The sequence below is a fragment of the Podarcis filfolensis genome, assembly GCF_964270895.1.
Source record: "Podarcis filfolensis genome assembly, chromosome: 13".
Taxonomy (NCBI): Eukaryota; Metazoa; Chordata; class Lepidosauria; order Squamata; family Lacertidae; genus Podarcis; species Podarcis filfolensis.
The window spans coordinates 5612107-5634156 of NC_139615.1; the positions used below are offsets into that span (position 1 = coordinate 5612107).

Consider the following 22050-nt stretch of genomic DNA (forward strand, 5'->3'; position numbering starts at 1 on the left):
AGGCAGGAGAGTTTCCCAGACCCACCAGGAGACATAGTATAAGCTTTCTTTCCACAAGTAAAAAGAAAAAATAGCAACCCACATAAATATGCCAGAATTTCTGGATTGCCTTTAGGAAGACGGAGAGAACTTTTTGAGTCTTCAGTTAATGAGCTAGCCAAACTTTACTCACCAGGGATGGAAACCTCAATGTGGTTACTCCGTTCAGACAGTTGTCCTGCACTGTTTTCTTCCAAATAGGCACAGACAAATGTTTTCTTTATTTCCTGAAATTCTGCAGTTATTTCCAGGGTATTATTGAGCTGTTCTTGGGGTCTAGTGTAATTACCATCTGCTTTCAATTCATAAAAGAAGAACTTGGCTGCCAGCTTCCCTTCCGGGTGGGAGCATTTCATTGTGATCCGTTGTCCCTGGAGAAAGGTCTGTCTTGGAGGGATAATGGACAGCTCTGGAGCTGGTGGAGGCAGAACTGCATTGGGGAAAGGGAAGAAGTGCAAGGGGAAAATGCCATTCAGCCCCTTCCTTAAGCTATTCTCCTGTAGTCCCTCACCCATGAATTTTTTTTAATGAGTTGTTGGTTCAAGGTATGCTTGTTTAGTGCCAAGAAGGCCTTGGTCCTTCTTAGTCCTGCATTAAACAAATGCTACACACAGATTTCCAGAATCTACTTACTTGGGGTCACTATCAAAATCACCTGAACAGCACTCCAATAATTCTGTTCCATTAACTGGTGGAACTTTTCAGCAAAACCTTTTGATTTTTGACAAACATAATTTCTTGAGAAAAGCTCACCTAAAGAAGCATGTTTGAACCTTGGGTTGCCAGATGTTGTTGGACTGCGACACCCATCAAGCTGCTTGGTGGATGACTGATGGGAGTTGTAGACCAATAATCTCTCTCCCCCTCAATAAGCAAGCAGATTAATGAAAAAAGGAAATAGGACTTTGGGAGGACTACAGAATTTCTGATGATAATTGAATTCTATACATAGTCAAATTCTATTCATAAAATTCCCCTCCTCTTCCTTTGACCAGCCACACTGCTCAGTTTCAATCCAGCTTCCCAATTCAACTTACAAGAGATCCGTATTTCAAAGAAAGACCTCCTCACCCGATAGCGAAATCCTGATCCTGATGGAGTTGCTCTCTCTGGATGCGATCTCTCGCCCGGATTCCACAATGTGGTACCTGCAGGAGTAATCTCCACCATCTTGAATAACCAGGCGCAGGATGTGTGTGACGTTGTTCAGAGAGGAGGGAGAGGAGGGCTTGACTGAATGCAGATCCTGTTGGTCCCTGAAAAACTGGGTCCTTGATACATGACGGGTTTCGGAAGATGAGCACTTGAGTTCCACAGATTCCCCACTTGTATAGACATCCTTCTTTGGAGAAACAGAGAAAACTGGAGCACGAGGAAGGTCTGAAAGGGAAGTTGAAGGAGCAGAGAGAAAGGAAGAGAAGTTTTTGTCGCTAGCTTCTTAAGCACTTCTGTCTCCCAGGAATTCAATGCTACAGACTCAAATTGAAGTAACACTAGTTCCTATTGTCAGCTAACAAGATTTATGTTCTGGATGGGGTCCAGGAATCTTTGGCAGAGAATTCCCCATATATGAGATTAGGGCTACAATATCAGACTGTGCAACTTCCAGACCAATCCCTTAAGCACCTCTCCTTAATATACAGCTATATTCAAAACATGAAGCAATGTTATAGCAATTGTGCTCTCTCGCCTTCCCTAAGGAACCAGGAGGATGTGGACTTTGTGACTATATTCAGGGACCTTGCTTTGTGTTCCTTGTACCTGGCAAAAACAACAGAATGGCTTGGGCAGAATCACCCAGATGGTTTAGACTGCGTGTATGGTTGCGTGTATCATTCATTCACAAAGAGAATGTTCCTCACCAGCGATCAACACCACCACCTTGGTGAAGACCAGAATATTCCTCAAGCGCTGTTTCCCGCCATGTAAGCAAAGGCTTTCACAGTTCTTCAACCTTGGCCCCCGGATTTTGTTGAACTACAACTTCTGCTAAGTTGGCAGGGGATGATGGGAGTTGTAGAGCAGCAACAACATCTGCGCCCCCCAAGACTGAAGAACTGCTTAAAATAAACCTGCCCCTTTGCTACATGACATTAAAGCTCATCTTCACGACAGACTTGAATCTTCAGTATTGTACTCTGTTGGCTTCCCCTAGGAACTATGATGGTGGCAGTTTTCTGACTATGCTGAGAGATCTTGGCCAGAGCTCCTTTGTTCTCTCTCACAGTTACAACTACCAAAATGGCTCAACTTCGATTACTGCTGGAGATTGACTATCCCATTCCATCCTTTACTCCAATGCCTCTTAAACTCAGAATCAGATTTTGAAAATCTCTCTCTCCTCCCTTCACCCCTTCCCCAACAATGTGATGTCACAGCACTAAAAAATTCCCTAAACAGGGTTGCCTTCAGATGTCTTCTAAAAGTCAGATAGTTGTTTATTTCCTTGACATCTGATGGGAGGGCATTCCACAGGGCGGGCGCCACTACCGAGAAGGCCCTCTGCCTGGTTCCCTGTAACCTCACTCCTCACAGGGAGGGAAATGCCAGAAGGCTCTCAGACCTGGACCTCTGTGTCTGGGCTGAACGATGGAGGTGGAGACGCTCCTTCAGATATACTGGACCGAGACCGTTTAGGGCTTTAAAGGTCAGCACCAACACTTCGAATTGTGCGCGGAAACGTACTGGGAGCCAATGTAGGTCTTTCAAGACCAGTGTTATATGGTTTTGGTGGCCGCTCCCAGTCACCAGTCTAGCTGCCGCATTCTGGATTAGTTGTAGTTTCCAGGTCACCTTCAAAGTTAGCCCCATGTAGAGCACATTGCAGTAGTCCAATATGTAATATTTTACATATTTCCAATAATGAAATATGTTTTTTAAAACGGCAAAGGGTGTTTAAGGAGATAACAGAAATCACTGGGTTAAAGCTGACCAAAATTCCAGAGGTAGCATTATTATCAATTTATGGTGGGGTGGAAGGTTCACAGGGTATGAAGGACTTGCTCCCAAATTTATTGACAGCTGCACGAATTATTATAGCTAGGAAGTGGAAGGGGCAAGAAGAATATAAAATGGAAGAATGGGATAAAGAGGTGTGGGATATAGCTATGAATGATAAATTAACATGTGCTATTAAGGTAAGACGGGGAATATGCAGGAGAAATGATTTTGAGGAGATATGGAGGGTGTTTGTAGAATTTGTACTGTTAAAACGGAAAGGGGTGAAAGCATCGCATGTGGCACTGGAATTTTGGGAGATTTGATAGCTGCAATGGAATGGTCACAGTGGAGGGGTGCACATTTTTGTTCTTATTTATTTATGATTATTACTTTGTCAAAATCTAAGGAAGGAAGGAAGGAAGGAAGGAAGGAAGGAAGGAAGGAAGGAAGGAAGGAAGGGGCTGGAAGTCGCAGCAAAGAACAGCATTGTTCCCACCCCTTGCTCTTTTCCCTCCATCCTTCAGTCTTGGAGTTCAAACACAATACCCACAAGAGGACTGTCCCACTTCTAATGTGGGCTCTGTGTTCCCGGTGGGGCATGGCTCACCTGTGAGATTCACCGTTTGGCTCCAGGGAGACATGATCCATCGGCTGCTCAGTTTCTGCTCATACCTGCATGCAAATCCCCCAGTGTGGATGCCGGCTGTGACTTGGACCAGGGTGTTTGCAGAGGTGTTCGAGAAGGCATTCCTCGGTTCTCCGGAGGCCACCAGAGACTCTTCAGTGCTGGAGGAAATCTTGACCCCATCCTTGTAGAAATGGAACCTTTGCTCTGCGTCGCTGCCAATGGCCGAGCAAGTGAGGCGCAGGAATCCCCCTTCGTTCACCACTCCAGACGGAGAGTCCACTATCAGCACCGGGGCAGGAGGAGGAGCTACAGGAGTTGTCCATAAAGGAAAATGAGTACAATGGCTAAGTGATTAGGAGTCTGTGGCTCACTGAGGTTTTAAGCAGCAAGCCATAAAGCGTGTTCTTCTTCATGGAGAGCACGTGTTGTGTTGGGGGCTAACAAGGCACCCCACTGTTGCTGGGCGGGAAAAGAAGTTGGCCACCATTATCATTCAGCTCTTCTTGTTTCTGGGGAGATTCATATGTTGCCATTTTGTGATTGGCAGCCATAGCCTTTAAATACCCTGCACGCAGCGTTGAGCTTCCTCTTTTCGCCGCGCGCATCAGATCACCCACCCACCCACCCTATTTCCAGAGTTGTTCGCTTGACCTTGCTATGCCTGTCATGGGGTCATCTGCTTTTGGGGCAGGGGCCCAGTAGGAATTTTGTCCATTTGGCTGATTGGCTGGTGCCGTTTGGTTTTTGCCTACTGCGTAGCAAATCGTCACAACTTGTAAGGTGGCGCATAGGCATTGGTTTCATGAATTGGTTGGTGGAGGGGTATGGATTGGCTGTGCCTGCCCCTCCAAATGCTGCTGCTGCAAGGGTATTCCATTAAAGGAATCCAGGGGCTCGCCATGCTTTTGTCTGAACCCCTGTCAAGGGGCTAGGGCCACGCAAGAGCCCCTGGGAGCATTTGGGGAGAGGTGAGGGCATGGTACCCAGCTCCATCTCTCTCCCCAAATGTTTTCCCTAACTGACTTCGTGAGCGTGTTGGCAGGTTTGTCAACAGAGAGTCATGGGTTCATGAATTCCCCACTTGGACTTCAGGAGGGGAGAGGAGAGGAGAAGATCAGGAGCATGTGTTGCACAATATTCAGGGGAAATGTGCAGTGTCCGGGAAGGTGACTATGGGTTACAGCGCTATCTTCCAAGAAACAAAGACAGACCCACATTGCAGTCTGAGAAGATATCAACAAGGTTCCTACTTCCGAGGTAACCCTGGCATCTGAGAACGTCACCCGCTGCCTTATAACCACGTCAGACCAGTGGTTCTGCTAGCATTGTATACACTGACTGGCAGCATCTCTCTCCAGGTCCTCAGCAAGGAGAGTTTCCCGGACCCACTGGCAGCATTTCTCTCCAGGTCCTCAGCAAGGAGAGTTTCCCAGACCCACCAGGAGACAACGGGGATTGAACCTGGGACATTCTAGGGCAGCCTTCCCCTTCGTCTTCCAAGGGAATTACACATTTTTAAGGCCTCACCCATCACTGAAATCCTGATGCTTCTGCTTTTTGGGGATGAGATGTTCCAGCTCGATTCTGCAGCTCGGTACGTGCAAAGATGCTCCCCGCTGTCTTGAGGAGACAAGCGCCTCTTGTATGTAAAGGAGGCCAGAGGAGAAAGGGGCACGTAGACATGCAACAGCCATTGGTCCTTCTTAAAGAGAACCCTTGACATGAGAAGGTTTTCAGGAGCAGAGCATGTGAGGTTCACAGTCTCCCCACTGCTGTAGGTGTCAAGCTTTGGGGACACAGAGAAGAACGGAGGACGAAGATGGCCTGCGAAGCAAATAAACAGATAAGGAATAAGAAGCAAGCCTTGTTTGGCGATGCCCCATTTCCCTTCAAAATGCAAAACGTAAGCCCGCCCAAGTTTGGCAGGGCAGGAGACCAGGGTGACCTGCCACAAAATGTTGCAGTGTATGTCTAATAATAGTTAGTTGTGTTCTTCCTGCAACAGGAGCCTCCTTGTCCTGTTCAGGATTTGTAGGGAAGGGGGGAGTTTCAGGGTGGGGGAAAGGAAAAAACATCCCCCCGACCTTCTCCTTCTCCTATAGTGGTAGGAGACAAGGGGCAGCCAGCCTAGTGGTGTGTTCAGGGCCCCATGTTCTCAGGGGCCCCTCTGAAGCAGCTCCAGGTTCATTTCAAGGGGTGATTTCAAAATAAATTCACCTCCCCTGCAGGAGACGCTTTGGAACAGTATACACGAGATATGGATTGATTTATATTTCTTCTGAAACTGCAGCTCACCAGGGTTGCTGCTGCTACGATGCCTGTATGAAGTCTCTCCAGGGACCATAATGTGAGTCTGAAATTGTCCTCTTAATCCAGCCCAAAGCATCCCCATAGTTCATGCCTCCAGTGTCTCTTTCTCCCAGGGGGTACTCTTGTACTCTTTGCCACAGTTAAGGGATATTATTATTATTATTATTATTATTATTATTAATTAATTAATTATCTGTACCCCGCCCATCTGGCTGGGTTTCCCCAGCCACTCTGGGCGGCTCACAATATAATATTATAAACATGATAAGACATCAAATATTAAAAAATTTCTTAAGCAAGGCGCCTTCAGGTGTCTTCTAGAAGTCAGGTAGTTGTTTATTTCCTAGTGGGTGCCACTACCAAGAAGGCCCTCTGCCTTCTGATGATATGAAGTAGCCAAACTTCAAGGTCAGCACCAATACTTTGAATTGTGCTCAGAAATGTACTGGTAGCCAATGTAGGTCTTTCAGGACCAGTGTTACATGGTCTCCGTGGCCACTCACAGTGACCAGTCTGGCTGCCACATTCTGGATTAGTTGTAGTTTCCAGGTCACCTTCAAAGGTAGCCCCACATAAAGTGTGTTGCAGTAGTCCAAGCGGGAGATAACCAGAGCATGCACCACTCTGGTGACACAGTCCACAGGCAGGGAGTGTCTCATCCTGCTTACCAGATGGAGCTGGTAGACAGCTGCCCTGGACACAGAATTGACCTGCACCTCCATGGACAGCTGAGAGTCCAAAATGACTCCCAGGCTGCACACCTGGTCCTTCAGGGGCACAGTTACCCCATTCAGGACCAGGGAGTCCTCCACATCTGCCCAGCCTCTGTCCCCCAAAACAGTACTTCTGTCTTGTCAGGATTCAGCCTCAATCTGTTAGCCGCCATCCACCCAATCATGCAAAATCTGACACTCCTACATCCCATAGAGCTTCTGGCTCCTATCACAAAAGTTGAAAGAAGAACAGAAATCCGCTTTACCTGCCTGGACTGATCTCCCGAGCAGGATCTGGAGACAGACTGGAAGTGAAGAGCAAAGGAGAGATGCAGTGTGAATGTGAGATAGTTGGCAAATTTCCAATCTGAGTTGAGCAGAGAGGTCACCAACCTGTCACCAAAGCAGCAGACTTCATCCTCAGTCAGTATCCCTGGAAGAGCAACCACGGCTGGAGCCCCAAATCCACCTTCTCTCTGGTTTCTGTCCCAAGAGAGACAATGAACCGGCCTTGCCAAAGTCTGTCTTCTCAAAGCAAAGACTAAAGACAGGAAGCACAACATCACACCCTCGACTCCTGAGCATTGTGTAGACACACACCCTGAGCTGTGTGCAGAACTCGGCCTATAGGCTTTAGCCATAACCACAAGCTTTATCCAGCTCCATCTAGGAACTGCTAATCACATCTGATCTTGCTGTGCAATCACCTGTTTTTCTCTGCAGTCAAACCTCTTGAAGCAACCCAAATGGAACAATGTGCAGCAGGATGGGCGAAGGGAAGAGCAGAACTCAACTTAACCTGCATAGACGGATAGCCAAAAGATGATCAGGAGATTGGAAGGAAAGAAGAGAGGAGTGAGACAGACAGACAGACAGACAGAAAGAGAAATTGGGATTTTCCCATTCTAGTACATAGAAAAGGAAAATGATATATAATGAAATGAACAGGGTGTGTAAAATAACCTTTGTTAAAAAAAAAAACAGAGGCTTTTCTTTTGGGAATTATAGAGACAGAATTACCTAACCTGACTATATTTTGAAGGAAAAAATAACCCAGAGATGCATTTTAAATTAAAGCACACATTCTACTCACGTAAAAACATGCCGATTACCGGACCGTGCACGGGCCGGGTTTAGAAGGCGATTGGGCTGGATCAGGCCCCCGGGCCTTAGTTAGCCTACCCATGGTTTAAAGGGTTTCTGGGACTGTAATTGAGAGTGTACTGCTTGTGGTGATTTCAGTTCACGAAGCAATGATTCATTGCCTATAATTGTCAATTGGAGGGCTTTCATTATCAGTTTTTCCTTTTATCATTACGCTTTCATTTTCAGTTTGCAAGTCCTTACTGCCTTTTACTTTAGCTTTCATTTTTATCGAGTGAACAATACTGTTCACTGTGCAAAGGACTGTTCCTGAATGGAACTTAGTTCTGCATTAAGATCTTGCATGATCTTCTGAACGGATCAAGACAAAGCTGGGTGATGCAGAGCTATTTAATGAGCTGTTTGGAACCCGATCAGGTAAAACAATAGAAATACCTATCTAACTGACCAATCACATTCGTTCTGCCCCCCCCCCAACATAGTCCCTCCCCACTCCTAACAAAAATCCTGGCTACGCCCATGTGTGCATGCTGTCTTTCTGTCCCTCAAGGAATTACTTTCAGGGGAAAAGATTGGCTTCAGGGATGCATCAGTTTTCATCTTACCTCCAAAGGATACCATACAGGAAAGAAGAGAAAATGAGACTGAAAAAAAAAGTTTTGATTTACTTATTTATTTGAAATATTTCTTTAATTACAAATAAAATACCCAAACAGGTCACATTATATAAATTTTTTATTTCATTTTTAAAAATATAAACATACAACAAAAAACAATCCAAGATCAAAATATTGAGATTGGACAACACGGCAAAGTATTTTAGACTGACAAACTCTTGAGCATGGGTAGGCAAACTAAGGCTCGGGGGCCGGATCCGGCTCAATTGCCTTCTAAACCCGGCCCACGGATGGTCCAGGAATCAGCGTGTTTTACATGAGTAGAATGTGTGCTTTTATTTAAAATGCATCTCTGGGTTATTTGTAGGGCATAGGAATTTGTTCGTATTTTTTCCTTCAAAATATAGTCCGGCCCCCCAACAAGGTCTGAGGGACAGTGGACCGGCCCCATGCTGAAAAAGTTTGCTGACCCCTGCTCTTGAGGAAAGTACTGCAGAAAATGAGCCAAGTCATATGCTGGAACAGGCAGGGGAAGGCAGAACACTGCCCTCTTCCCTGACCCCTTCCACCCCATCTCCCTGGTCGTAAATCCCCATCTGAATATTTTAATCTTCCCAATGGCTCATTCGTCTTCAGAATCTCTGTATTGTTCTGCTCTCTTCTTGCCCTGAAGGGGAATGTTGTTGTAGAGACCTTCCTCCTGGTCTTCGGCTGGTTTGGCTCCGCTCTCCATCCATGATTGTGATATTGGGGGCTGAGGCAGAGCAGGGGGCAGCAAGGCAGTAAAAGGCGTCTGAGTCCTGAAAATGAGAAGGAAATTGAGGGACATGTTCAAAGAATGATGATCCCCCCCAAGGCTGTTGGGAGCAAATTGAAGGTTTGCATCATCCAGTTTTGACAGCAACCAGCTGGACACTCCTGGGCAACTCACAAACAGGCCGCCATCCTCTTTTGCTTATCTCCAGTGCACAGCAATTCAGAGGTAGACTGCTTCTGCACAATGAAGATCTACTTAGCTGTCATGACTAAAATGTTTTGGCAGAATATTCTTCACGAATGTACCTCTTTTCAAAAGGCATCTAAACCACATCCTGTAGCAGCCAATTCCATAGCTCAGTTTCTATTTCCTTAAATAGAAATTGGGGGGGGGAGGCAGTTATTGTATTGTCAAAGGTTTCATGGAGGAAGTCGTGATGGTTTCGATATGAAAGACATGAAGAATCTTCCAATCCCAGCCATGAATGGAGGGGGAAATAACCTCGCTAAACTATTTTATTCTATTTTTAAATGTTTCCACAGTTTCCATCCCAGTTTCTTGCACAGAGAATACACACAGCAGCTCACAGCAAAGGCGAACGGCCAAGTAACTCAATGAATCCCCCTCTTGTGAGAAGTCCAAACTGCCATCAAAGCATCTGTCTGAGGACAGAACCACGTAGCAGAAGCTGCCTGCCCTCCTGGGTCCAGAATAGACATTAGAATCATAGAATCAAAGAATTAAAGGGACCCCCAAGGGTCATCTAGCCCAGCCTCCGGCAATCTGGAATCCTGCTCTGCTCCCTTCACCCCTTCTGCCCCCACCTTTCCCTGTCCACTGGTTCTGTCACGGTCTCAGCTACCCCATCCCTTACAGACATCTTCCCTTCTCTCCAACATGCCAATCATTTTCCACTCCTGATTCAGGTAGGTAGCAGTGTTGGTCTGACGCAGTAGAAATATATTTTTAAAAATTTATAAAATTGTCCAGTAGCACCTTAGAGACCAACTGAGTTTGTTCTTGGTATAAGCTTTTGTGTGCATGCACACTTCTTCAGATACACTGAAACAGAAGTCACCAGACCCTTATATATAGTGAGACAGGGAGGGGTATTACTCAGAAGGGTGGTGGGAATGGGTGATTGGCTGATAGGTGTCGACTGTTTACCGCTATCAGCCAATCACCCATTCCCACCACCCTTCTGAGTAATACCCCTCCCCACCCTCTCACTATATATAAAGGTCTGGTGACTTCTGTTTCAGTGTATCTGAAGAAGTGTGCATGCACACGAAAACTCATACCAAGAACAAACTTAGCTGGTCTCCAAGGTGCTACTGGACAATTGTTTATATTTTTTTATGTATTTCCCCCTTCTTATCTGCCACCCTCAAACTTGTCCTATCGGTCCTTCTACTTGGATAGCTCAGTTGGCTAGAGCGTGGTGCTGATGATGCCAAGGTTGCAGGTTCGATCCCCGTATGGGGCAGCTGCATATTCCTGCCCTGCAGGGGGTTGGACTACATCAGGCACCCCGAAATTTAGCCCTCCAGATGTTTTGGGTCTGCAGTTCCCATCATCCCTGACTACTGGTCCTGTTAGCTAGGGATGATGGGAGTTGTAGTCCCAAAACATCTGGAGGGCCGAGTTTGGGGGTGCCTGAACTAGATGATCCTCAGGGTCCCTTCCAACTCTAGAATTCTTTGATTCTATCTCTGAAAACCAGGGGAGCAGGAATTAGGAATGGCCTTCTGGTGGGCTTCCCAGAGGCATCTGGCTGGCTACAGTTGGAAAATGGAGGCTGGGCCAAATGACTCCCCTTTGCCTTGTGCTAAAAAGTTCTTTTTATCTTCTTTCAAAAAGGTGGCTTTTTTTAGCAGCCACACCCTTGCAGCCTCTTGTCACTGCTGACTGCATGTCCCTGCTTCTGTTTTTAAACACACAGCAGCCCCGACTCCTCCGACGATGGGCCACACAAACCGCAGCATCATGTCCAACAGCTTGGACGAAGCTGCTTCTGACAGCTGCCGGTGATTGCTGGCCCCCAAGTTTTCGTACTCACTCACCTTGCTGTGATCGCTCTCTTATCTGAGAAAAGAAAAGAAAAAGTTTGTGAATGTGTGTGACTCTTAAGCGAAGAAGGAGACACAAAGACAGGGCACCAGGGGTTCCCACATTTAGAGCACGTAAGGCACAATATCCTCTAGAATGCTGCACTTTACATTGCTTGGCTGGGGAACAGTGCTGCAACACTCAGAGAAGTGGGTGAAATTTCAAAGATGGAAGGCAGCTATGCTCACCACTATACCACCAACATATTATTTTGGGACACGATATATGAAGAACTGAAGAAAATGTTAAAATATACCGTACATTTCCTAAAAAAACAGAATTGTTTTTATTAGGTATTTTTACAACAAACATCCCAAAAGCTAATAAAAGAGTTTTTCTTTATGCTACTACGGCTGCCAGGATTCTTATAGCAAAGTATTGGAAAAGTAATGTGATACCGACAAAAGAAAAATGGCACCTAAAGCTATGTGAATATCTTGAATTAGCGAAATTAACAGAATTCGTAAGAAACTATTCGGGAGATAGGATAAAAAAAAAGAATGGGATTTTTTTTTAAATTACATGATGCAACACAGTTCCAGTGATGACACTTGGCTGAGAATAGACTAAATTCCACAGAGATAAGAGAATAGTTCTCCACTGAGTAAAAATGGATGCAGAAATTTTAAGATATGAGAAATTAGAAAAGGCATAGTGGTAGAAGGAAGTCATCAAATAAATCAAGGAATAAAACCAGAGATCAGGTATAGATAAGAAAGTAAGAGTGGCAAGGAGAAACCGATAAGCTGAAGATAAAAGGATTTCTTACTGGAAATATATGTTTATAATAATGTTGATGATGGTTTGCATTTCTTGTACGATTTCATAAGATTTTTCGTTTAATTTTTTCTTTATTTTTCTTTTCTTCTTTTTCTTTTTTCTCCTTTTCTAGCCTCTTAGCATGAAGATTTTTTCTTTTACAACAGAACAATGTAGTTCATTATGTGTAATTCTTAATGTGTAAATAAAGGGGGTATTAAAGGATAGTTGTTGTTTAGGACTCTGAAGGCCAAGAGGCCACCATTTTGAATCTGAAACAATCCGAGAGTCTGCAAAGGTCTTACAAAGGCTGACAGGATGTGCTCTTTATAAGTTGATGTCTTTTGAAACCACAGAAGGTTTGCACAGTCTTCAATGGCAGCCCCATGGAGAGGGCATTGCAAAGAATTTCAGATCTCTGCCCTGGACAAATAGATGGGGCTGCTCCCTTTTATAACTCTGCTTCTGTGCTTCTAACTGCAACCTGACACACAGAAATGGAACAGGCGAGATTTCTGCACGAATTATTATAGCTAGGAAAGGGCAAGCAGAATATAAAATGGAAGAATGGGATAAAGAGGTGTGGGATATAGCTATGAATGATAAATTAACATGTGCCATTAGGTAAGACAGGGAATATGCAGGAGAAATTATTTTGAGGAGATATGGATGGTGTTTGTAGCATTTGTACTATTAAAATAGAAGGGTCAAACCATTGCAAGAGGAGTTGAAATTTTGGGAGGTTGGATAGTTGCAATGGAATGGTCTCAGTGGTGGGGTGCACATTTTCATTCTTATTTATTTATGATTATTAGTTTGTCAAAATAAAAATAAATGAAGAAGGCATGCTGTGCATAAGCAGTTAGTGATAATTCTGGCTGTGACGATTCCACCAGGTGTTATTTCCACCCACATCTGCATTCTTCCTGGGATGTCCACCTCCCCAGGCTCAGTTTCCCCTGCCTTGCCAAATACCTTTGTGCTTCCTCCTATAAATACAGATAACAAACACCAGGAGGAGGAGACATCCGCAGGTGCCACATCTAATGGCTAGTGAGAGAAGACAAGGATATGAACCTGCAAGAGAATTGCAGTTGATCAGAATGGGGTTATTGGTCAGAGAACTAGTCAATTGTTACAAAACGTAGACTTGGCTAGTATCTATGAACTTTGCTGCTCCACATATTCCCCTCTTTGGCCATTCTAACTTCAACCCTTTTTCTTCCCTCCCTGTTCTCTGAATTGATTGTCCCTTTCTATATATTATTCTTTCCAACCATCCATATTCTGTAGTTATAGGCTGCCTTTCAGGTCGACCCTCTCAAACAGAAGCATGGCAACATCATAGCATTCCTATTTTATCACCTAAAACACAGCCACGCATGATAAAATAACAATACAGTACCATCAGATATAATGGGACGCGGGTGGTGCTGTGGGTAAAACCTCAGCGCCTAGGACTTGCCGATCGCATGGTCGGCGGTTCGAATCCCTGCGGCGGGGTGTGTTCCCATCATTCGGTCCCAGCGCCTGCCAACCTAGCAGTTCGAAAGCACGTCAAAGTGCAAGTAGATAAATAGGGACCGCTTCCCAGCGGGAAGGTAAACGGCGTTCCGTGTGCTGCGCTGGCTCGCCAGATGCAGCTTGTCACGCTGGCCATGTGACCCGGAAGTGTCTGCGGACAGCGCTGGCTCCCGGCCTATAGAGTGAGATGAGCGCACAACCCTAGAGTCTGGCAAGACTGGCCCGTACGGGCAGGGGTACCTTTTCCTTTACCTTTACCATCAGATATGAAACAATACCACCAGACAAAAATAATAACGGTACAAAAGCAAACAAATCAGGCAGCAGTAGCAGTATTTTCGTAGGGTGAAAATAATATTCCGCACTGAGCTGAATCAGGTGGGTTATTTACAGTGCAACATTTATTTATTTGGACATTTTGCTCCCTTCTAGTGCAACTGCAGCACTCAGGGTGGCTTATTACCTATACAATCACAATTTTATACAAATATAAAAGAAAGAAAGAAAGAAAGAAAGAAAGAAAGAAAGAAAGAAAGAAAGAAAGAAAGAAAGCAAAAAGAGAGAGAGAGAGGGTCATGAGAGGGGCGTACCTTTTTCTGAATCGTCCTTCTTTTGGTCTGTGGTTGATTTGGGATCACAGCAGGTGGATGATTTCCTGCTCTCCTGAGCATTGGTGCTGCTGGTTGAGGTGCTATAATGCAGACTCAACTGCGAAGAGCTGGACCAGGAGGTGCATGATGCAAGGAGCTTCGTGCGTGTTGAGGGTCTTCTTGCGACATAGCGAGAAGAGCTGGTTGATGAAGTTGCCAGTGTTGACTTTCTAGGGGGCCTGGTTGTGGCAGCAAAACTCAGAACAGCCTGGTCAGGGCTGGACAGTGGAGGCATTGTGGAAAGTGGTTCATCTGCAGAGAGAATCAAAGAGAATCCCAAGGTCAGAAGGGATCCCCATGTGATGACATCCCTTGTACGCTCCTCGGGGCAGGCACCCTGCTTTTGTTTCCTTCGATGTTGTCCTGGAAGGCGCAATGTGTTTCAAAGGCAGACTGGAAACAAGCAAGCTGATAAATAATAGAAGAAAAGAGGAGTTTGGAAGGACTATGAAATTACGGGTGATCTTAGAATTCTGTACAGTGGTACCTCGGGTTACATACGCTTCAGGTTACATACGCTTCAGGTAACAGACTCCGCTAACCCAGAAATAGTACCTCAGGTTAAGAACTTTGCTTCAGGATGAGAACAGAAATAGTGCTCCGGCAGCGCGGTGGTGGCAGGAGGCCCCCATTAGCTAAAGTGGTGCTTCAGGTTAAGAACAGTTTCAGGTTAAGAATGGACCTCTGGAACGAATTAAGTACTTAACCCGAGGTACCACTGTACATATTCTACTAACAAAATTATTCCCCCTATTCCTTGCCTGCCCAACCTCCCCCAAACTCAGTCCACCTTCCCATTTCCCCCTCCAAGAGACCCATATTGCAAAGAAAGGCCTCCTCACCCCACACCAAAATCCTGATGGAGTTGCTCTCTTTCGATGGGAACTCTCGCCCTGATACCACAATGTGGTACTTGCAGGAGTAATCGCCACCATCTTGAGGAAGAAGCAGTTGTATGTGTGTGAAGGCGTTCAGAGAGGAGGGGACATTGATGAGTTGCAGTTGCCTCTTGTCCTTGAAAAACTGGATCTTTGATACATCATGGCTTTCATAAGCTGAACATCTAAGTTTTATGGACTCTTCTCTTCTGTAGCTATCCTTTTCTGGTGAAACAGTTAAGACTGGGGGACAAGGGTGTTCTGAGAAGGGAGTAGAAGGAGCACAGAGAAAGGAAGAACAATCTTTGTTTGTTAAACACCTCTGTTTCAGGAATTTGGTGCATACCCATCTTACTGGTTAAATTATTTTAACAATAAACCCTCCAGTAAACCTTGGAATCTGTGGCTCTGGCGGGGTCTTGGAATCTCTAACAGACCACTCATGTCAGGCTTCAGGAAATTGGCTTATTCCCCCATGGCAGTAGATAAGCAGAACAAAGGAAAATGAGTCTTCTTACCAGTTAGAAATTTAATAATCACAGCAAGGGAATAAAGAACACATCTCTCCTAGAAATGGCGGTGCTCCCAATTAAGGAACCCACCCCCTGCCTATTAATCTACATCACGTCTACACCTTGTAATCTGAGCTTGCACCCTCTGCGCTTTCTTTTCTGCCACTTTCTGAGCTGTCCGTGACTTTGGAGAAGGGGGGGGTGAATGTTGTCCAGAGACTATGAATCTGTCACCTTGTAAAATAACCAGGCTGACATTTCCCATGTTCCCCACTCCCTGCCAGGCATTGAGATCTTTTGGATCTCCTCCATCAACTGCAGAAGAAACGCTCTCACCTGTCATGACTACAGAGACTGGGGAGCTCACTGGGGACTGGATCATCTGTCCTGAATTCTGCACCCAGTATAGGCATCTGTATACTCCAGCAGTATTTTTATTCACAGGGAATGCTGCATAGGGGCCGTTTCCTTGATCTGGCAACTCTTTGTAGATCAGATCATGTTGTTCCTTGTAGAAGCTGAATCCCACCAAGTCCATTTCCTCAGGAGCTGAACAGGTCAAGGTAACCCGTTCTCCTGGACTGTAAACAGGTTCCTGTGGTTGCTGAAAAAGTTCAGCAGGTGGGAAGGAGGCTGGGTTCCACAGGAAGCAGAGGGAGAGAAGCATCCAAAGATTTAGGGAACAATGTAAAAGGGAAAGGTTTTCTGTTTTCTCACAATTTCCTTTCTAAGACTGACACATACTGTATGTTTCCTTCCATTTCATTAAAGGATTTCTACCCTGCTTTTCATTTGCAGAAATAAATACCCAACTAGTCTACATAATAAAAAATAATAGGAGAGAACAAATCTGTGAAAAATAATCAATAAAATCAGTGCCGGATTTACGTATAAGCCAAAGAAGCTATAGCTTAGGGCCCCACTCTCTTGGGGCCCCCCAAAAAAATTAAAGGAAAAACAACAACCTGGATGTACATTTCCAAAATATAAGATAAAAACAAAGAAAATAAAACCTACATACAGCAACTGTGTTTTGTGTTGTGTAGGCTCCTAGGATGTAAGCAATGGGTCCCGCCTGCTAGCCTGCTCCCTAAAATATCACTGGTTTCCTCATTTCTATATATAGGGTCCCTACATTCTACATGTGCAAATGGCTTTAGATACCTATTAGGTCCATAAATTACCATATAGAATATATTCAACCAAAAAACAGCAACAATTTGACAGCTGGACATATAAAAGGCCCCGTTACCTTCAGTAGCTTAGGGCCTCATCAAACCTAAATCCAACCTTGAATAAAATCATCACAATGGCCAGCGAAGGCTGAAGGGCTAGGTATTCAATTCACCCTACGGTTTCTGCCTGTCTAATCTCAGCAGGGAGAGCATTCTGTAGGTAGGAATGGGAAAGGATCTCTGCAGCCCCAACCAGATGGAGCTTTGCAGGCGATATGTAGAGTTTCAGTAGGGATTCAGTAGGATTAACACAGTTTCATTTCCCCTGTCCCTCGCTCACTGAAGATCACCCATTAGGGTGACCAAGGCCAATTTAGTCCAAAAACCAGGCTTGAACCCAGACTGGAATTAGTATCTTCCAATCTTCCATGATTAAACACCTTTCATAGACATGAATTCCGTTAGGACTCTCATTAATGGAGTGGAGCAGCAGGTCGAGTTCAGCAGAAACATTTTCTTTCAAAATCCTCCCTAGAGATCAGGGCATCCTAATGATACCACGCAACCTTCAGGGGATTAAATAAAACAACAATAACAACAGTTTAAATAGCATAGATCCTCCCTGAAGAACGCGGGGAATTGAAGTTTTGCGAGAATGCAACGAAACATCTTTAGCATTCTCTATAACCTCCGTAAAATCAATATTGGCAACATTTCTTGCGAGAAAACAGCGGCAGCCAACTGGCTTAAGTTTAGAAACAGACAGAAATCCTTTCCCCTCAATAGGATAAAAAAACAATTTTATCTGTGTTTTATTGTTAACTTTACTATCTACATTGCTTAGAATTTCTTTCGAATAAGTAGTATATGATTTCTTTGCACAAGTAAAAAGAAAAAATAGCAACCCACATAAATATGCCAGAATTTCTGGATTGCCCTTAGGAAGACGATGAGAACTTTTTGAGTCTTCAGTTCATGAACTAGCCAAGCTTAACTCACCAGGGATGGAAACCTCAATGCGGTTACTCCGTTCAGACAGTTGTCCTGCACTGCTTTCTTCCATGTAGGCACAGACAAATGATTTCTTTATTTCCTGAAATTCTGCAGTGATTTCCATGGTATTATTGAACTCTTCTTGGAGTTTAGTCCACCCACGTTCTGCCTTCATTTCAAAGAATAAGAACTTGGCTGCCAGCTGCCCTTCCGGGTGGGAGCATTTCAACGTGATCCGTTGTCCCTGGAAAAAGGACTGTCTTGGAGGGATAATGGACAGCTCTGGAGCTGGTGGAGGCAGAACTGCATTGGGGAAAGGGAAGAAGTGCAAGGGGGAAATGCCATTCAGCCCCTTCCTTAAGCTATTCTCCTGTAGTCTCTCATCCACAATTTTTTTTAATGGGCTGTTTATTCAAGGTATGCTTGTTTTGTGCCAAGAATGCCTTGGTCCTTCTCAGTCCTGCATTAAACAAATGCTACACACAGATTTCCACAATCTACTTACTTGGGGTCACTATCAAAATCACCTGAACAGCATTCCAATATTTCTATTCCATTAACTGGTGGAACTTTTCAGCAAAACCTTTTGATTTTTGACAAACATAATTTCTTGAGGAAAGCTCACCTAAATAAGCATGTTTGAACCTTGGGTTGCCAGATGTTGTTGGACTGCGACACCCATCAAGCTGCTTGGTGGATGACTGATGGGAGTTGTAGACCAATAAGCAAGCAGATAAATGAGAAAAGGAAATAGGACTTTGGGAGGATTACAGAATCAGCTACTCCAACAACCCTTTCCGTGTCACCTACTCCGAGTACCCGCCTCCCCTTGGTCTGCGTGGCCACTGTCCTGCCCCATTGCTGCATTAATTCATGCATTTCTATCAATGCATGCAATTCTGTCACGATGAGTACGTTTCTCACCAGTGATGGACAGCACAACCTCGTTACTCAGTGAAGACAGGAAGAGTTCTTCTGCACTCTTTCCCCCCAGGTAAGAACAGACAGTATCTCCCCACCACTCAGTACTTGAAGTTATATTAACTGGATTACCTGCAAGGGCCGCCATCCAGGAAAGAGCAAAAAATGAGGCTGAAAAACAACAGAGGAGAAAAATGTGATGCATATATATATATATATATATATATATATATATATATATATAACGTTTTTGGCATTGTTTCAAGTTTCATAATCTGGACTCCTAAATAGCCTCATACACATTTTTTTTCTCCCAAAGCAATACCCCCTTATCTGACGCATTTCTGGAGGTTATGATTTTATTTTGGGTTTTTTTCAGGAAAGGTAAAAGTTAAAAAGAGCCAACTTTCCCATGCCAGTGACATTGTGTGGATGCTGTGAATGATTTACCTGAGACATGCTTATCCCTCCCTAAAGACCCACCTGGAAACAGAGAACAGAGGCAGAAGATTAGAGTAAACACAGACAGTGGAAACTGGGAAGGGAAGTGTAGATAGGAGGCTCCAGAAGAAGGAAAAGAGTGGGGTTGGAGGGGAGAAGAAAAGGGTCTTACCCAGGAGGACAAAGAGACGGCCAATTTGCTCCATGCTTCAAGGATGGGGTTTAGAAGAAGCGGTTTCAGCAGCAACACTGAGCTGATGCATCTGCAATAGTAATCTTCTTTCCAAACACACTGAGAAGAAACACAGTGGTGTTGCTGAGCATTCTGGGTGCGCCACTGGTGTCAAACGGGGCTGACCACCTGGGTGGCCTCAAGAAGAGTTCCCAGCATGCCTTGCAGCACTGAGCTGCTCTGCAGAAGCTGTCATGGCCACTCTCAAATGCAGATGTGGAAGCTGAGAGAAATTGGGTAACTGATAAAATGCTGAGCACATTAGCACCTACTATAGGGAACATAGGGAAGCTGGGGCTTTTTAAAGTCAGTGGGGGATGACAAAAGATCTTTGAAAAACACAAACGCTCATTTACAGTTATCAAGCACAATACACACAGCATCACACCGGATGGAGGCATAGTTATTTTGCACAGCATCACACAGAATGAAACAGTCCTCATGCTGGCTTGTGGTCCTCGCTTTCTCTTTTGTGCTTATTTTTGGAAACTGGTTTTTTGGGGGCAGCTCTGTGACACGTACAGAGCAAGAAGTGGTGACGTGAAGGAGAAGCAGAGGGAGGGCTTGAAAAAAGTGTCCTTGACGCCAATGCCTTTTACACGGGAAAAGAGGCAAGGCTGGCAATCTTTCTCCACTTCCTAATTTCACTTCTCATTTCATTCCTCTCTTCCCATTAAGCATGGCTTGCATGTCCCTGACTGGGAAATCCCAGACAATCTGCCTCAAATTATTCCCTTCACCTCTCACAGAGTCACAAACCTGAGGAAACCCTTAGCAAACTACAGCGCCCTGAATTCTTGGAAGGAAGGAATGTTCTTCAAATGTGATTTGAAGGTATAAGTCTGTACCCAGCCTAAGTTCCTGGAATAAGAAAGCTTCAAACATTCTTTCTGATAGATTGGACACAAACAGTGAGGATTGGACGTGTAACATCTAATTCCTTAAAAATCAGGACTGGCATACCACAGGGATGTGTGCTAAGTCCCTACCTATATTCATTGTATACATACGATTGTGCATCATCTGACCCGCCTGCTGCAATTATTAAGTTTGCAGATGACATCACCATAATGGGTTTAATAACAGGTGGAGACGAATCAGTGTATAGAAGGGAGGTCCAAAAAATATCTACATGGTGCCTATGGAACAACTTGCACCTTAATATCAGCAAGACAAAGGAGATGGTGTTGGACTTTCGGAGGAAGAGAGGAGAACTAGCCCCGCTGTACATCGGGGAGGGCTGTGTGGAGAGAGTCTCTTCCTTTAAATTCCTAGGAGTTTATCTCTGTGAAGACCTTACCTGGAAAATAAATACAACCCAGGTGGTTAAGAAAGCCCAACAGAGACTCCATCTCCTCAGAGTCTTGCGGAAGAACAATGTCAATCAACATCTGATTGTCTCCTTCTACCGGTCAACAATAGAAAGTGTCCTTTCATACTGCATCACGGTGTGGTATGCTGGTTTGACATCATCTGATAGGAAGTGCCTACAGAGGATGGTGAATACAGCACAAGATATTATGAGCTGTCCCGTGAATCCACTGGATGAAATAGCGGAAGTACGTTGCCTCAGGAGAGTGAGGAAAATTCTCAGGGATGATTCACACCCTGGCCGGCACTTTGTTGATCTCCTGCCCTCGGGCAGAAGATATAGAAGCAGGATTAGTCACACCAACAGGGTAAAGAACGGCTTCTATCTGTGGGCTGTTAGGCTGCTGAATGAAAAGATAACAACAGGGCAACCGACTTTCGGGTTTGGTGGGTGTGCGTCAGTAAACGAGGGGAATTAAGACTAAGACTATACGGCCTAGGACCCTCGTACCTACGGGACCGCCTCTCCTGGTATGTCCCACAGAGAAATTTACGGTCTGCAAATAAAAACATCCTGAAGATCCCAGGCCACAGAGAGGTTAGGCTGGCCTCAACTAGAGCCAGGGCGTTCTCGGCCGCGGCTCCAATCTGGTGGAACGCTCTGTCACAAGAGACTAGGGCCCTGCGGGATCTGACATCTTTCCGCAGGGCCTGCAAGACAGAGCTGTTCCACCAGGCCTTTGGTCAGGGCGCAGCCTGACCCCCTCCTCTGGCAATCTTCACAGAATTTTGCTTAATGGTTGCCATCAATTTGATTTTAATTTGATTTTAATTAATTTTATAATGAATGTTTTTAGAATGTTGGATTATTTTGATTGTTGTTAGCCGCCCTGAGCCCAGCTTCGGCTGGGGAGGGTGGGATATAAATAAAATTTATTATTATTATTATTATTAAGAGAGCTGAGTGGGGGGTGCTCGTGTAATCTCAGTGTATACAAGTTGTACAAGTGACAATAAAGTATTTCAATTCAATTTGCCTCTGACAATGTGATTTTATATCTCTCTATATACAACAAAAGTCTGTAAGCAAGTCCTCCACCCTCTTCACAGTCCCAAACATCAGCTTATTTGATGCAAAGCATGTTGTAAATGCTTGTGGGCCTGGCCTGTGGCCAACAGCTCTTGACAACTGTCACGTCTTGTCTTATTCATAGCCTTTCTCCCACTTCCTCTGACTCTGGGGCTGTGAAAGGATATAAAATGAAAGAATGGTATAAAGAGGTGTGGGCTATAGCTATGAATGATAAATTAACATGTGCTATTAAGGTAAGACAGGGAATATAAGAAATGGTTTTGTGGAGGTATGAAGAGTGTTTGTAGAATTTGTATTGCTTAAATGGAAAGGGGTCAAACTATTGCAAGAAGTGTTGAATTTTG

The 22050-nt window shown here is 44.7% G+C and overlaps 2 protein-coding genes across 2 annotated transcripts in view; one reads left to right on the top strand and one right to left on the bottom strand.

The window, feature by feature from the left end:
- The window catches only part of LOC310746833 (Fc receptor-like protein 5), a 29374-nt gene extending 8281 nt beyond the window's left edge, over positions 1–21093 (bottom strand). Inside the window, exons 1-6 of the mRNA XM_083580985.1 lie at positions 20460–21093; positions 19243–19525; positions 18762–18800; positions 17715–18011; positions 5135–5431; positions 3587–3913 (exon numbers count right to left, since the gene is read on the bottom strand). Of these exons, the coding sequence (XP_083437111.1) occupies positions 3587–3913; positions 5135–5431; positions 17715–18011; positions 18762–18800; positions 19243–19276 (994 nt within the window). The 5' untranslated portion in view covers positions 19277–19525; positions 20460–21093. The remainder of the gene's footprint in view (positions 1–3586; positions 3914–5134; positions 5432–17714; positions 18012–18761; positions 18801–19242; positions 19526–20459) is intronic.
- Positions 1–22050, top strand: part of LOC310746925 (uncharacterized protein) — a 68784-nt gene that overhangs the window by 14932 nt on the left and 31802 nt on the right. The gene's annotated exons all lie outside the window — the stretch shown is intronic.